The sequence below is a fragment of the Taudactylus pleione genome, unplaced genomic scaffold, assembly GCF_031769625.1.
Source record: "Taudactylus pleione unplaced genomic scaffold, aTauple2 ptg001243l, whole genome shotgun sequence".
Taxonomy (NCBI): Eukaryota; Metazoa; Chordata; class Amphibia; order Anura; family Myobatrachidae; genus Taudactylus; species Taudactylus pleione.
Genome location: NW_028285643.1, coordinates 262,272 through 280,018, shown reverse-complemented (window position 1 = coordinate 280,018; position 17,747 = coordinate 262,272). Strand labels below are relative to the sequence as shown.

General features: G+C 51.3%; 1 protein-coding gene across 3 annotated transcripts in view; it reads right to left on the bottom strand.

Moving 5' to 3' along the window:
• Positions 1-1,585: 1,585 nt before the first annotated feature.
• The window catches only part of ARAP1 (ArfGAP with RhoGAP domain, ankyrin repeat and PH domain 1), a 256,390-nt gene continuing 240,228 nt past the window's right edge, over positions 1,586-17,747 (bottom strand). For all 3 annotated transcript variants that reach the window (XM_088462450.1, XM_088462451.1, XM_088462452.1), the window contains one exon: positions 1,586-2,675. In XM_088462450.1, coding sequence (XP_088318576.1) covers positions 2,670-2,675 — 6 coding nt within the window. In that variant the 3' untranslated portion in view covers positions 1,586-2,669. The remainder of the gene's footprint in view (positions 2,676-17,747) is intronic.

Sequence of the window (17,747 nt, the reverse complement as noted above, 5' to 3'; positions counted from 1 at the left end):
AGGATATATACTAGGTAGGGGCTGTGTGATATGATATATAGGGAGATGTCAGGTGATGTGTTATAGGATATATCCTAGGTAGGGGCTGTGTGAAATTATATATAGGGAGGTGTCAGGTGATGTGGTATAGGATATATACTAGGTAGGGGCTGTGTGATATGATATATAGGGAGGTGTCAGGTGATGTGGTATAGGATATATACTAGGTAGGGGGCTGTGTGATATGATATATACGGAGGTGTCAGGTGCTGTGTGATATGATATATACGGTGGTGTCAGGTGCTGTGTGATATGATATATAGGGAGGTGTCAGGTGATGTGGTATAGGATATATACTAGGTAGGGGCTGTGTGAAATGATATATAGGGAGGTGTCAGGTGATGTGTTATAGGATATATACTAGGTAGGGGGCTGTGTGATATGATATATACGGAGGTGTCAGGTGCTGTGTGATATGATATATACGGTGGTGTCAGGTGCTGTGTGATATGATATATAGGGAGGTGTCAGGTGATGTGGTATAGGATATATACTAGGTAGGGGCTGTGTGAAATGATATATAGGGAGGTGTCAGGTGATGTGTTATAGGATATATACTAGGTAGGGGGCTGTGTGATATGTACGGAGGTGTCAGGTGCTGTGTGATATGATATATAGGGAGGTGTCAGGTGATGTGTTATAGGATATATACTAGGTAGGGGCTGTGTGATATGATATATACGGAGGTGTCAGGTGATGTGTGATATGATATATAGGGAGGTGTCAGGTGATGTGTTATAGGATATATACTAGGTAGGGGGCTGTGTGATATGTACGGAGGTGTCAGGTGCTGTGTGATATGATATATAGGGAGGTGTCAGGTGATGTGTTATAGGATATATACTAGGTACGGGCTGTGTGATATGATATATACGGAGGTGTCAGGTGATGTGGTATAGGATATATACTAGGTAGGGGGCTGTGGTATATGATATTTGTGTTAATGTCAGCTGTTTATCTCACTGCTGTACTATACTCTGTATATTTACTGAGCAGTCACACGACCCATCATTACAGTTCTCTGCGACGTATAATGCACAGCGGGGAGTGAATGTAACACACCTGGATATGACGCGCATGTACTGTAAAATAAGAGTACATTACATGTCACCGCAGCGCATTCCCTGTACTTATGCTGAGGAATGGCCTTGTATTTTACAATGGGGAACACGTTACTCCTGTTATGTTAATAGGTGCACTTCATACTTTAAATTCAATGTACAGTAATGTAGGATACTATGGGGAAACCTCCAATGGCCACTAGGTGGCTCCTCGGCCTCGGCCTCACCGGCCAATTGTCTCTTTAATTTAAAGCATTTTTGTAAAGATCATCATCATCATATCATATCCGATATTGTTACTCGTTCTTTCATGTATAGAATATGAGAAAACACCTCCATCACTTTCCTTCTCTCTGTTCTGGGAGATGACCGATGTTTGTCAATTCTACAAATAGAGCTAATGAATACACTTTTCCTTGTGACAGTTTATCCTTAACTGAGTGAAATCAATAAATGAATATAATAGTTTGATAATAAAATGCACATTGACCTCATTGCTTTTATTCATGGGTGAGAATTACAATGAGAAGAATCTGCAGTGAGGTCCCCCCCATAGCAGAGCGACCAGGAGACCACGCTCGTCTAGAAGCCACCGTACTGCTGGATAATCCAGAGAAGACCCCTAGATGAGCTGCTTCATCATGGAAGACATCCCAGAGAATACATATAGCCAGCTGAATATTGCGGTCTCTGCAGGGCATCTAGAGAAGCTGCTGGACTGCAGGATGTCCCAGAGGAGGACACTTCTGGCCATGGCTCCATGGGAGATGTGCCGCTTATTATCTCCATCATGGTGAATTCAGATGACGTTAGGCTGGACTGGAAACATCCCAGATGTGATTGTTCACCGTAAGAGAATGTATCCATTGGTATAAACGATCACAAGATGAGTTGCTTGATGGATTATCGATGAAGATGGCACTACAGTGATTAGTTAATAGGTTATCCAGGCGTCAGACCTATGCTGAGCTCCCTGCCCTCACGAACGAGACTTATGTAGGGATCGGCAGAGGTTTTGCAGAGGAACGAAGTGACTTAAAATGCTCACAGTTAATAAAAATAACTCTCTTACAAGAGCCATTATATACATAGAGTCATATTACATAACCCACCAAACGGATGGATAATCAACCGAAGTTGCTAAGCTGTTTCTCTCTCTCTATTTCTTGTTAGTGCATAACAGTCATACAGTATTTGCTGCTCATTAGGTCTTATGTACAAAGGAACGTATAGTGGTCCCAGACCAAGTGTGTTTATTCTATGCCCAACTCCAACGTTATAGAATCTGAGCTGCAGGACTTTCTGGAGTCCGCCATTGTCCTTGGTGTATTGTCCATTGAAGTTTTGGGGTTTTTTTATTTACAAAGTCTTTCTACAAGGCACAAAATCTACATGACACATCCAAGTCTTGTGTTCTGTCCATTATTTCATCCAAGTGGAATCACAGTTAATTGGATACATGACGGTTTCTTCGCGCAAACTTCCTGAAGAATGAAGAGGTTCAGGCATCCCGGAGTCCATAGGGGACTCCAACAAATGGTCCATTCGTTTACATGAGAAGAGGTGGTGTCACACCTGCAAAATATTTTAAGGAGATGTAGAAAACTTTACCATTTATTATCTCTTAAATAAACAATCATTAAAATCACAGACACACTTGAGAAGGGGATGTGATCAAAATGCTGACACCGGAATCCCAACACTTGTCCGAATACCGGAGCTGGTATTCCAAAGGTAAGTACTGGGGTTAGGGGGTTAGGCACTAGGGGGAGGGTTAGCTTTAGGCGCCAGGGAGGGAGGGTTAGGGGTTAGGTAAGGCTTACTTACTTGGGGGTGTTGGTATTCTAACCTGTTTGGGATGCCGGTGTTGGGATTGTGACCACCGGCATCCCATACCCAACCCCTTGGGAATACACAAAACAAGAGGAACAAGTTATCAAAATAAAGGTGATGATTATTCCCCTCTCTCCTCAGAGGTCGGGATCAAAAGCCAAAAAGATGAGGCTTGACTTCTTACCCACCATAACGTTACTTTCCTCTCATTGGGGGCGTATTTATTATAGACCCCATAGTTATAATTTCTTATTGCCGCTATTTGCAGCACAAATGTATTAAAAAACACAGAGTCTGTGATACAAGCCCATCCCTACCATGTGTTATGTGATAACTAATGCAATCACTTCCCATTAGGATCCCGCGAAGGTACTGCGGTATGCGCCGTCTGCTGACCACGGCCGCCCATTGCTGGAGAGAGATCCTACAGAACCCTCTCACAGTCATATGTGCAGCCCATAGGCTATAGCAGCTAACGCCATCTAGGTGGTGCTAGTTTACAACCTCATGCCTGGAATTTTGGATTTGCCCCAACAAGGTTGAACAAGTGTTTGTCTAACTGCCGCTCAGCAGGGAAAACTCAGATCAGTAGGGAGCCGAGGCGATGTCAGGGGCTGTGGGGTATTCTGTAGGAGGCAGGAGGTCTCTCCCAGGATAATCCTGCAGAGCAGGAGATCACAGCTATTTTGGCGACACAAGAGGGGCACACACAATATTAGGCAGGCGATTTAATGTTATAATTGATGAATGCACATACACACACATACAAGTACATAAAATATATACATAAATGTCAGTCTAGCAGTAATGCAGAAGGGAGAGTACCCCCATCCCCCACAACTCTCAGAGGCTACAAGGTACAGAAGGAGTGAGCCCCCTCCCAGCTCACATGCCATTGGAGGTCTTTACCCACATGTTAGCGCCCAAAGCCGATTGATTACCCCGTGACCTGTCAGCGCCCGAAAACCAGCAAAATAAAAGGGAATTAATTTAAAAATGTTCTACATGTAAATGTCTAAATCGGTGATGGATTCAATAACTGAAGGTGGGGAACGGTTTGCACAAGCTGGCGAGGGGACTCCTAAAGTATAAACAGCAAGAAAAATGACACTGAACATATTGGGGCACTACATGATAAAAGTTAGAGAAATAATAACTTTCTCTAAAAGCTACCGGGGCAAAGGCTATGGGGGTAAATTTAGAGTTTTTAGACGCAACCAATCAGATTCTACTTAACATTTAACTAGCACCTTCATAGCTAGAAGCTGATTGGTTGCTATGGGCAACATCTCCACTTCTAAACACTGTCACTTTAGTAAATTTACCCCCCATATATGTATCAGTAGCCCATACACACCATGACATATTACTAACACCGGGTCAGGTTATTACACTGATAAAGCAGCTAGTCAGGCAGATTTCACCCACAGGTACTAATGGAACATAGGGGTCTAGTTACTAAGCAGTGTTAGGAAAAGTGAAGAGTGAAAAGTGATAAGTACCAGCCAATCAGTTCCCAACTGTCATTTTCAAACACAGCCTGTGAGATGGCAGTTAGAACTTGATAGGCTGGTACCTTATCACTTTTCACTTCTCCTAACACTGCTTAGTAAATAGACCCCTAAGTTTGGTAATAGATGGATCATTTTGTTTCCTTTTTACCTACATAACTGAGGGTTAATTATGAGCACATGGGTCAGGCGAATAAACATATAATTTATTCCTATGAGACTAAGGCCCTGATTTAGAGCCGGACGCTCTGACCAGAGCGCTCGCTCTGAATCAGGGCCCACCTCCATTACTATGGAGCGTCCTCCTGGACGCTCGTATAGCTGTGGGTCACCACCCACAGCATATACGAGCGTGCAGGATGATGGTCGCGATGGTCTTGACCATCGCGACCATCGCCACTGCGAGCAGAAGCCTGCGGTTGAGTTTTTCAACCGCAAGGCCAGGAGTGATTTTGGCTCTATCAGAGCCAAAATCACTCCCACTGACATCACTAGTGATGTCAGTGGGGCCGGCTTCTGACGGTAGGCGTTCCCTTGGGAACGCCTCCGTCTGGCAGGCACGCCCACCAAAGGGGGCGTGCTGTCAATCAACATCGACAGCACGCCCCCTTTGATCAGACACTACGAGCGAAGGAAAGTCCTTCGCTCGTCGCGTCTCGCGCATGCGCACGACGGAGCTCCCTCCGTCGTGCGCATGCGCAGTGCAGACCATCGACCCACTTGCGAGCGGACAGCCGCTCGCGAGTGGGTCTGAATCAGGCCCTAAATACTGACCTGCTATTACTCCCTAGTTTAGCTGCAATTACTGTAGGTGAAAAGCACGTTGCATTTGTAGTAATCAGTGAAAGAAAGTGAAGATAGCATGAAAGACACAATCCTATCTCTTCCCCTGAGCGGAACATTGTACCGCGCAGCATTGCAACATCCTGTCAGTCCCTGCGCAGAAGCCCAGCCCGCCCTGAACGCATTCCCATCCACAGCGCACAGAGCCCAGTCCTACTGAGTGATTTGCGCCTATGCAGGATACTGTAGCCGGGGGGGGGCGGAGCTGCCATTCATTTACTTTACAGCTCTGATCTGCGCTATACAGCGATGTCAGAATATAGCCTGAGAGGCACAAACATTTCTCCCTCTCCCTGAAAGCAGCTTTCCGTATCGCATACAGAAAAATACCAAATATATGTGACGCAAAGTATATTTTTTTCCTATGTCTAGTTTAGCCCTTTGTTTGAACACGTAGAACCACAATGAGTTATGCAGTGATCTGTGCAGTGATAAGGGGTCAGAATAAACGCTCAGGGGTCTGCGCACTCCGCCAACTGATGACTAAATGGATGGGGGCAAGAAATAGCAGGTGGGCGTCCAATTACAAAGTGCAGCAGGGGCTGGATTGTACCCAAGCGGATCCTCTGTGCGTCATGGCTAATCAACCTGGGCAGCGGCGGGAGAGAAAAGCAGGAGGGGGGCGAGGGGCGAAGGTTGGGCTGCCCGGTGCCCATATGTCATAATAAGAAATCCCTTTTTCTCTGATTTGTTTCACCCTCTACGGTCCAGGTGCTGTTGCTATCGCTCTCCTCTCTTCCCCAGCCTCCACGCTGGTTACAGTTTCCATTGCCGCATCTAATGCTGGGTACACACTGGCGCGATGACGTTCCGACTTGGCCAAATCGGAACGACAAATCCCGACTGATGTGCTGCGTGTCAAACCTGGCGATATCGCCTGCGGCTCCATGCATATTAACGAAGGACAGAAGGAGTGATTGGTCAGTCGTTATTAAATCGCTGTAATGTGTACTGGCAGTCATGCAATGTCCGGGGTGAAGGCAAAATCACCCTGATCATCATCACAACTGGGGCTTAAGATTTCTCCAAGGCTTCTCTCCTCCTCCGGAACGCACTCCTGGCCCTATCAGGGCGACTACCAACCAGTATGTGCCCGGAAAATGCACCTGTTCATGAAAAAGCCCACCAGCCCTCCTAACGCTCTGACCTCACACCCTCTGTCCTCCAGCCTCGTCTCTTCCCAGTTTTACCCCATTTGACTGTAAGCTCTCAGGGGCAGGGCCTTCCACCCTCTTGGTCCAGCTCTATAGTGTACCCCCACTAAGTTAGCAACTGATCCTTTCTGTCCGCCCTTCCCAGGACATGGGGTCACCAATCGTTACAGTTTATTATAGCATTATATCAGTGTTTGACCGTCTGTTTGAACATCTTTATGTTGTACTGTACAATTGTTACCGTATGGCGTTATGCACGCGGCGGCACCACATAAATAAATAATAATATCCACTTCTTTCACATTGTCACTTGTGGTCGGCAGGTGCTCTCTCAATAGCGGTTACGGTAATAAGCAAATGCTAATCTCAGCCTTCCCTTAGTGCCCCAAGGTGCGATGTAGTGTATGCGCGGTGAGACACCCACTCTCAGACAGTGTGGCCCGTGCATCGGTCTCACCATCGACGTTTGCGGTAGCCTAGGGTCTGCTCTTCTCTAATCTAACTAGACACTGAAGCCTTGGATGTGTGATTTGCTAGCAAAGTGTCACGGACGCGGCTGGAACGCTGCTCCATTCCCAGACATGGCTGCGACGCTCCCATAACACGCCCATGAAACGGCCCCTTTTTGTGATCACTTTAGCTTATTTCCCAGTCTCCACCCAGGAATCACAAACCCCTTCCCAAGTGTTAGCGATTCCGTACGCAAGTTTTTAACTGCATCGCACACATTGGTTGGCACGTGCGCATCAAAGGGATTCGAGATTCAACTGCGGAAATATCGGCCCTGCGTCCATGTGTGAATGAGGCCCTCATCCCTCTGCAGGAGCATCACGGTAGACAGCGCTATCTGGCACTGGGCAGAGCCGGGGTCTGCGGTCTGTGGACTCTTCTCCATCCACCGACATAATTACTAAGGATGGGAAGGTCTTTTCTCTTGAAGGCACAATCTCAAGGACTCCCCTTCATAACGCTCAGTCCTTCTGCCACATCCGCAGACCCCTGAGACAACACCACCGACAGCCTCACTGACTGGTGCTTCCAGTTCCCTATTGTAAGGGGCGCTTAGTACGCAGTACCACATAAAGAGCCCGATTCCGAAGGGAATTAGCGCATGTGTTCCAATGATTACAGCTGATCGGAATTGGAGATCCACGCAATTCTGACGGGCGTTCCTGGGTGGTGACTATCTGCGGCGGGTATGTCGGTGTCAGGAACTGCATAGAAGGACGCAGTTTAACTGGCATCAGTGGAATTATGAACAACCATAGAGTTGCTCTAATGTCCAATGGTGCGGCCGATGACAGATCAACGGCGCGTCTTTGGGTGTACAGTACATCGGCGGATTGTCACCACAGGCCGGTGGACACCTATTAGACACAGCATAACCACAGTAGCAGCAGTAACTTTCTACTGCGCCCACCTCTGAAACAGCCCCACAGTTCTAGACAGATCTCACTCTACCCAATACTGTCCCAAAACTTAACAAAACATAAATTATTCCAACGCTCTTCACAGTGCATGAAGGCATGGGTGTAACTACCATAGGTGTAAGGGGTGCAGCTGCTATAGGGCCCAGAGCTGAGGGGCCATCTTCCTTGTCACATGGGTGTATCTACCATAGGTGTAAGGGGTGCAGCTGCTATACGGCCCAGAGCTGAGGGGGCCATCTTCCTTGTCACATGGGTGTAACTACCATAGGTGTAAGGGGGTGCAGCTGCTATAGGGCCCAGAGCTGAGGGGGCCATCTTCCTTGTCACATGGGTGTAACTACCATAGGTGTAAGGGGTGCAGCTGCTCTAGGGCCCAGAGCTGAGGGGGCTATCTTCCTTGTCACATGGGTGTAACTACCATAGGTGTAAGGGGTGCAGCTGCTATAGGGCCCAGAGCTGAGGGGCCATCTTCCTTGTCACATGGGTGTATCTACCATAGGTGTAAGGGGTGCAGCTTCTATACGGCCCAGAGCTGAGGGGGCCATCTTCCTTGTCACATGGGTGTAACTACCATAGGTGTAAGGGGTGCAGCTGCTATAGGGCCCCAGAGCTGAGGGGGCCATCTTCCTTGTCACATGGGTGTAACTACCATAGGTGTAAGGGGTGCAGCTGCTATAGGGCCCAGAGCTGAGGGGCCCATCTTCCTTGTCACATGGGTGTAACTACCATAGGTGTAAGGGGTGCAGCTGCTATAGGGCCCAGAGCTGAGGGACCATCTTCCTTGTCACATGGGTGTATCTACCATAGGTGTAAGGGGTGCAGCTGCTATAGGGCCCAGAGCTGAGGGGGCCATCTTCCTTGTCACATGGGTGTAACTACCATAGGTGTAAGGGGTGCAGCTGCTATAGGGCCCAGAGCTGAGGGGCCCATCTTCCTTGTCACATGGGTGTAACTACCATAGGTGTAAGGGGTGCAGCTGCAATAGGGCCCAGAGCTGAGGGGCGTCCATCTTCCTTGTCACATGGGTATAACTACCATAGGTGTAAGGGGACAGCTGCTATAGGGCCCAGAGCTGAGGGGGCCATCTTCCTTGTCACATGGGTGTAACTACCATAGGTGTAAGGGGTGCAGCTGCTATAGGGCCCAGAGCTGAGGGGGCCATCTTCCTTGTCACATGGGTATAACTACCATAGGTGTAAGGGGGCAGCTGCTATAGGGCCCAGAGCTGAGGGCCCATCTTCCTTGTCACATGGGTGTAACTACCATAGGTGTAAGGGGTGCAGCTGTTATAGGGCCCAGAGCTGAGGGGCCATCTTCCTTGTCACATGGGTGTAACTACCATAGGTGTAAGGGGGCAGCTGCTATAGGGCCCAGAGCTGAGGGGGCCATCTTCCTTGTCACATGGGTGTAACTACCATAGGTGTAAGGGGTGCAGCTGCTATAGGGCACAGAGCTGAGGGGGCCCATCTTCCTTGTCACATGGGTATAACTACCATAGGTGTAAGGGGGCAGCTGCTATAGGGCCCAGAGCTGAGGGGCCATCTTCCTTGTCTCATGGGTGTAACTACCATAGGTGTAAGGGGTGCAGCTGCTATAGGGCCCAGAGCTGAGGGCCCATCTTCCTTGTCACGTGTGTAACTACCATAGGTGTAAGAGGTGCAGCTGCTATAGGGCCCAGAACTGAGGGCCCATCTTTCTTGTCACATGGGTGTGACTACCATAGGTGTAAGGGGTGCAGCTGCTATAGGGCCCAGAGCTGAGGGGCCCATCTTCCTTGTCACATGGGTGTAACTACCATAGGTGTAAGGGGTGCAGCTGCTATAGGGCCCAGAGCTGAGGGGACAATCTTCCTTGTCACATGGGTGTAACTACCGTAGGTGTAAGGGGGGCAGCTGCTATAGGGCCCAGAGCTGAGGGGCCATCTTCCTTGTCACATGGGTGTAACTATCATAGGTGTAAGGGGTGCAGCTGCTATAGGGCTCAGAGCTGAGGGGCCCATCTTCCTTGTCACATGGATGTAACTACCATAGGTGTAAGGGGAGCAGCTGCTTTGGGGCCCAGAGCTGAGGGGCCCATCTTCCTTGTCACATGGGTGTAACTACCATAGGTGTAAGGGGTGCAGCTGCTATAGGGCTCAGAGCTGAGGGGCCCATCTTCCTTGCCACATGGGTGTAACTACCATAGGTGTAAGGGGTGCAGCTGCTATAGGCCCCAGAGCTGAGGGGCCATCTTCCTTGTCACATGGGTGTAACTATCATAGGTGTAAGGGGTGCAGCTGCTATAGGGCCCAGAGCTGAGGGGCCATCTTCCTTGTCACATGGGTGTAACTACCATAGGTGTAAGGGGTGCAGCTGCTATAGGGCCCAGAGCTGAGGGGCTATATTCCGTGTCACATGGGTGTAACTACCATAGGTGTAAGAGGTGCAGCTGCTATAGGGCCCAGAGCTGAGGGCCCATCTTTCTTGTCACATGGGTGTAACTACCATAGGTGTAAGGGGTGCAGCTGCTATATGGCCCAGAGCTGAGGGGCCCATCTTCCTTGTCACATGGGTGTAACTATCATAGGTGTAAGGGGTGCAGCTGCTATAGGGCCCAGAGCTGAGGGGCCATCTTCCTTGTCACATGGGTGTAACTACCATAGGTGTAAGGGGTGCAGCTGCTATAGGGCCCAGAGCTGAGGGGCCCATCTTCCTTGTCACATGGGTGTAACTACCATAGGAGTAAGGGGTGCAGCTGCTATAGGGCCCAGAGCTGAGGGACCATCTTCCTTGTCACATGGGTGTATCTACCATAGGTGTAAGGGGTGCAGCTGCTATAGGGCCCAGAGCTGAGGGGGCCATCTTCCTTGTCACATGGGTGTAACTACCATAGGTGTAAGGGGTGCAGCTGCTATAGGGCCCAGAGCTGAGGGAGCCATCTTCCTTGTCACATGGGTGTAACTACCATAGGTGTAAGGGGTGCAGCTGCTATAGGGCCCAGAGCTGAGGGGCGTCCATCTTCCTTGTCACATGGGTGTAACTACCATAGGTGTAAGGAGTGCAGCTGCTATAGGGCCCAGAGCTGAGGGGGCCATCTTCCTTGTCACATGGGTGTAACTACCATAGGTGTAAGGGGTGCAGCTGCCATAGGGCCCAGAGCTGAGGGGCGTCCATCTTCCTTGTCACATGGGTGTAACTACCATAGGTGTAAGGAGTGCAGCTGCTATAGGGCCCAGAGCTGAGGGGGCCATCTTCCTTGTCACATGGGTGTAACTACCATAGGTGTAAGGGGTGCAGCTGCAATAGGGCCCAGAGCTGAGGGGCGTCCATCTTCCTTGTCACATGGGTATAACTACCATAGGTGTAAGGGGACAGCTCCTATAGGGCCCAGAACTGAGGGGGCCATCTTCCTTGTCACATGGGTGTAACTACCATAGGTGTAAGGGGTGCAGCTGCTATAGGGCCTAGAGCTGAGGGGGCCATCTTCCTTGTCACATGGGTGTAACTACCATAGGTGTAAGGGGTGCAGCTGTTATAGGGCCCAGAGCTGAGGGGCCATCTTCCTTGTCACATGGGTGTAACTACCATAGGTGTAAGGGGGCAGCTGCTATAGGGCCCAGAGCTGAGGGGGCCATCTTCCTTGTCACATGGGTGTAACTACCATAGGTGTAAGGGGTGCAGCTGCTATAGGGCACAGAGCTGAGGGGGCCCATCTTCCTTGTCACATGGGTATAACTACCATAGGTGTAAGGGGGCAGCTGCTATAGGGCCCAGAGCTGAGGGGCCATCTTCCTTGTCTCATGGGTGTAACTACCATAGGTGTAAGGGGGCAGCTGCTATAGGGCCCAGAGCTGACGGCCCATCTTCCTTGTCACGTGTGTAACTACCATAGGTGTAAGAGGTGCAGCTGCTATAGGGCCCAGAGCTGAGGGCCCATCTTTCTTGTCACATGGGTGTAACTACCATAGGTGTAAGGGGTGCAGCTGCTATAGGGCCCAGAGCTGAGGGGCCCATCTTCCTTGTCACATGGGTGTAACTACCATAGGTGTAAGGGGTGCAGCTGCTATAGGGCCCAGAGCTGAGGGGCCCATCTTCCTTGTCACATGGGTGTAACTACCATAGGTGTAAGGGGGGCAGCCGCTATAGGGCCCAGAGCTGAGGGGCCATCTTCCTTGTCACATGGGTGTAACTATCATTGGTGTAAGGGGTGCAGCTGCTATAGGGCTCAGAGCTGAGGGGCCCATGTTCCTTGTCACATGGGTGTAACTACCATAGGTGTAAAGGGAGCAGCTGCTATGGGGCCCAGAGCTGAGGGGCCCATCTTCCTTGTCACATGGGTGCAACTACCATAGGTGTAAGGGGTGCAGCTGCTATAGGGCCCAGAGCTGAGGGGCCATCTTCCTTGTCACATGGGTGTAACTACCATAGGTGTAAGGGGTGCAGCTGCTATAGGGCCCAGAGCTGAGGGGCCATCTTCCGTGTCACATGGGTGTAACTACCATAGGTGTAACGGGTGCAGCTGCTATAGGGCCCGGAGCTGAGGGGCCCATCTTCCTTGTCACATGGGTGTAACTACCATAGGTGTAAGGGGTGCAGCTGCTATAGGGCCCAGAGCTGAGGGGGCCATCTTCCTTGTCACATGGGTGTAACTACCATAGGTGTAAGGGGGGCAGCTGCTATAGGGCCCAGAGCTGAGGGGCCCATCTTCCTTCACATGGGTGTAACTACCATAGCTGTAAGGGGTGCAGCTGCTATAGGGCCCAGAGCTGAGGAGCCCATCTTCCTTGTCACATGGGTGTAACTATCATAGGTGTAAGGGGTGCAGCTGCAATAGGGCCCAGAGCTGAGGGGCCCATCTTCCTTGTCACATGGGTGTAACTACCATAGGTGTAAAGGGGCAGCTGCTATGGGGCCCAGAGCTGAGGGGCATATCTTCCTTGTCACATGGGTGTAACTACCATAGGTGTAAGAGGTACAGCTGCTATAGGGCCCAGAGCTGAGGGGCCCATCTTCCTTGTCACATGGGTGTAACTACCATAGGTGTAAGGGGTGCAGCTGCTATCGGGCCCAGAGCTGAGGGGCCCATCTTCCTTGTCACATGGGTGTAACTACCATAGGTGTAAGGGGTGCAGCTGCAATAGGGCCCAGAGCTGAGGGGCGTCCATCTTCCATGTCACATGGGTATAACTACCATAGGTGTAAGGGGACAGCTGCTATAGGACCCAGAGCTGAGGGGGCCATCTTCCTTGTCACATGGGTGTAACTACCATAGGTGTAAGGGGTGCAGCTGCTATAGGGCCCAGAGCTGAGGGGGCCACCTTCCTTGTCACATGGGTATAACTACCATAGGTGTAAGGGGGCAGCTGCTATAGGGCCCAGAGCTGAGGGGCCATCTTCCTTGTCACATGGGTGTAACTACCATAGGTGTAAGGGGTGCAGCTGTTATAGGGCCCAGAGCTGAGGGGCCATCTTCCTTGTCACATGGGTGTAACTACCATAGGTGTAAGGGGGCAGCTGCTATAGGGCCCAGAGCTGAGGGGGCCATCTTCCTTGTCACATGGGTATAACTACCATAGGTGTAAGGGGTGCAGCTGCTATAGGGCACAGAGCTGAGGGGGCCCATCTTCCTTGTCACATGGGTATAACTACCATAGGTGTAAGAGGTGCAGCTGCTATAGGGCCCAGAGCTGAGGGCCCATCTTTCTTGTCACATGGGTGTAACTACCATAGGTGTAAGGGGTGCAGCTGCTATAGGACCCAGAGCTGAGGGGCCCATCTTCCTTGTCACATGGGAGTAACTACCATAGGTGTAAGGGGTGCAGCTGCTATAGGGCCCAGAGCTGAGGGAGCCATCTTCCTTGTCACATGGGTGTAACTACCATAGGTGTAAGGGGGGCAGCCGCTATAGGGCCCAGAGCTGAGGGGCCATCTTCCTTGTCACATGGGTGTAACTATCATTGGTGTAAGGGGTGCAGCTGCTATAGGGCTCAGAGCTGAGGGGCCCATCTTCCTTGTCACATGGGTGTAACTACCATAGGTGTAAAGGGAGCAGCTGCTTTGGGGCCCAGAGCTGAGGGGCCCATCTTCCTTGTCACATGGGTGTAACTACCATAGGTGTAAGGGGTGCAGCTGCTATAGGGCCCAGAGCTGAGGGGCCATCTTCCTTGTCACATGGGTGTAACTACCATAGGTGTAAGGGGTGCAGCTGCTATAGGGCCCAGAGCTGAGGGGCCATCTTCCGTGTCACATGGGTGTAACTACCGTAGGTGTAACGGGTGCAGCTGCTATAGGGCCCGGAGCTGAGGGGCCCATCTTCCTTGTCACATGGGTGTAACTACCATTGGTGTAAGGGGTGCAGCTGCTATAGGGCCCAGAGCTGAGGGGGCCATCTTCCTTGTTACATGGGTGTAACTACCATAGGTGTAAGGGGGGCAGCTGCTATAGGGCCCAGAGCTGAGGGGCCCATCTTCCTTCACATGGGTGTAACTACCATAGCTGTAAGGGGTGCAGCTGCTATAGGGCCCAGAGCTGAGGAGCCCATCTTCCTTGTCACATGGGTGTAACTACCATAGGTGTAAGGGGTTCAGCTGCTATAGGGCTCAGAGCTGAGGGGCCCATCTTCCTTGTCACATGGGTGTAACTACCAAAGGTGTAAAGGGAGAAGCTGCTTTGGGGCCCAGAGCTGAGGGGCCCATCTTCCTTGTCACATGGGTGTAACTATCATAGGTGTAAGGGGTGCAGCTGCAATAGGGCCCAGAGCTGAGGGGCCCATCTTCCTTGTCACATGGGTGTAACTACCATAGGTGTAAAGGGGCAGCTGCTATGGGGCCCAGAGCTGAGGGGCATATCTTCCTTGTCACATGGGTGTAACTACCATAGGTGTAAGAGGTACAGCTGCTATAGGGCCCAGAACTGAGGGGCCCATCTTCCTTGTCACATGGGTGTAACTACCATAGGTGTAAGGGGTGCAGCTGCTATCGGGCCCAGAGCTGAGGGGCCCATCTTCCTTGTCACATGGGTGTAACTACCATAGGTGTAAGGGGTGCAGCTGCAATAGGGCCCAGAGCTGAGGGGCGTCCATCTTCCTTGTCACATGGGTATAACTACCATAGGTGTAAGGGGACAGCTGCTATAGGGCCCAGAGCTGAGGGGGCCATCTTCCTTGTCACATGGGTGTAACTACCATAGGTGTAAGGGGTGCAGCTGCTATAGGGCCCAGAGCTGAGGGGGCCATCTTCCTTGTCACATGGGTATAACTACCATAGGTGTAAGGGGGCAGCTGCTATAGGGCCCAGAGCTGAGGGGCCATCTTCCTTGTCACATGGGTGTAACTACCATAGGTGTAAGGGGTGCAGCTGTTATAGGGCCCAGAGCTGAGGGGCCATCTTCCTTGTCACATGGGTGTAACTACCATAGGTGTAAGGGGGCAGCTGCTATAGGGCCAAGAGCTGAGGGGGCCATCTTCCTTGTCACATGGGTATAACTACCATAGGTGTAAGGGGTGCAGCTGCTATAGGGCACAGAGCTGAGGGGGCCCATCTTCCTTGTCACATGGGTATAACTACCATAGGTGTAAGAAGTGCAGCTGCTATAGGGCCCAGAGCTGAGGGCCCATCTTTCTTGTCACATGGGTGTAACTACCATAGGTGTAAGGGGTGCAGCTGCTATAGGGCCCAGAGCTGAGGGGCCCATCTTCCTTGTCACATGGGAGTAACTACCATAGGTGTAAGGGGTGCAGCTGCTATAGGGCCCCGAGCTGAGGGAGCCATCTTCCTTGTCATATGGGTGTAACTACCATAGGTGTAAGGGGGGCAGCCGCTATAGGGCCCAGAGCTGAGGGGCCATCTTCCTTGTCACATGGGTGTAACTATCATTGGTGTAAGGGGTGCAGCTGCTATAGGGCTCAGAGCTGAGGGGCCCATCTTCCTTGTCACATGGGTGTAACTACCATAGGTGTAAAGGGAGCAGCTGCTTTGGGGCCCAGAGCTGAGGGGCCCATCTTCCTTGTCACATGGGTGTAACTACCATAGGTGTAAGGGGTGCAGCTGCTATAGGGCCCAGAGCTGAGGGGCCATCTTCCTTGTCACATGGGTGTAACTACCATAGGTGTAAGGGGTGCAGCTGCTATAGGGCCCAGAGCTGAGGGGCCATCTTCCGTGTCACATGGGTGTAACTACCATAGGTGTAACGGGTGCAGCTGCTATAGGGCCCGGAGCTGAGGGGCCCATCTTCCTTGTCACATGGGTGTAACTACCATAGGTGTAAGGGGTGCAGCTGCTATAGGGCCCAGAGCTGAGGGGGCCATCTTCCTTGTCACATGGGTGTAACTACCATAGGTGTAAGGGGGGCAGCTGCTATAGGGCCCAGAGCTGAGGGGCCCATCTTCCTTCACATGGGTGTAACTACCATAGCTGTAAGGGGTGCAGCTGCTATAGGGCCCAGAGCTGAGGGGCCCATCTTCCTTGTCACATGGGTGTAACTACCATAGGTGTAAGGGGTTCAGCTGCTATAGGGCTCAGAGCTGAGGGGCCCATCTTCCTTGTCACATGGGTGTAACTACCAAAGGTGTAAAGGGAGAAGCTGCTTTGGGGCCCAGAGCTGAGGGGCCCATCTTCCTTGTCACATGGGTGTAACTATCATAGGTGTAAGGGGTGCAGCTGCAATAGGGCCCAGAGCTGAGGGGCCCATCTTCCTTGTCACATGGGTGTAACTACCATAGGTGTAAGGGGGCAGCTGCTATGGGGCCCAGAGCTGAGGGGCATATCTTCCTTGTCACATGGGTGTAACTACCATAGGTGTAAGAGGTACAGCTGCTATAGGGCCCAGAGCTGAGGGGCCCATCTTCCTTGTCACATGGGTGTAACTACCATAAGTGTAAGGGGTGCAGCTGCTATAGGGGCCAGAGCTGAGGGGCCCATCTTCCTTGTCACATGGGTGTAACTACCATAGGTGTAAGGGGTGCAGCTGCAATAGGGCCCAGAGCTGAGGGGCGTCCATCTTCCTTGTCACATGGGTATAACTACCATAGGTGTAAGGGGGCAGCTGCTATAGGGCCCAGAGCTGAGGGGCCATCTTCCTTGTCACATGGGTGTAACTACCATAGGTGTAAGGGGTGCAGCTGTTATAGGGCCCAGAGCTGAGGGGCCATCTTCCTTGTCACATGGGTGTAACTACCATAGGTGTAAGGGGGCAGCTGCTATAGGGCCAAGAGCTGAGGGGGCCATCTTCCTTGTCACATGGGTATAACTACCATAGGTGTAAGAGGTGCAGCTGCTATAGGGCACAGAGCTGAGGGGGCCCATCTTCCTTGTCACATGGGTATAACTACCATAGGTGTAAGAGGTGCAGCTGCTATAGGGCCCAGAGCTGAGGGCCCATCTTTCTTGTCACATGGGTGTAACTACCATAGGTGTAAGGGGTGCAGCTGCTATAGGGCCCAGAGCTGAGGGGCCCATCTTCCTTGTCACATGGGAGTAACTACCATAGGTGTAAGGGGTGCAGCTGCTATAGGGCCCCGAGCTGAGGGAGCCATCTTCCTTGTCACATGGGTGTAACTACCATAGGTGTAAGGGGGGCAGCCGCTATAGGGCCCAGAGCTGAGGGGCCATCTTCCTTGTCACATGGGTGTAACTATCATTGGTGTAAGGGGTGCAGCTGCTATAGGGCTCAGAGCTGAGGGGCCCATCTTCCTTGTCACATGGGTGTAACTACCATAGGTGTAAAGGGAGCAGCTGCTTTGGGGCCCAGAGCTGAGGGGCCCATCTTCCTTGTCACATGGGTGTAACTACCATAGGTGTAAGGGGTGCAGCTGCTATAGGGCCCAGAGCTGAGGGGCCATCTTCCTTGTCACATGGGTGTAACTACCATAGGTGTAAGGGGTGCAGCTGCTATAGGGCCC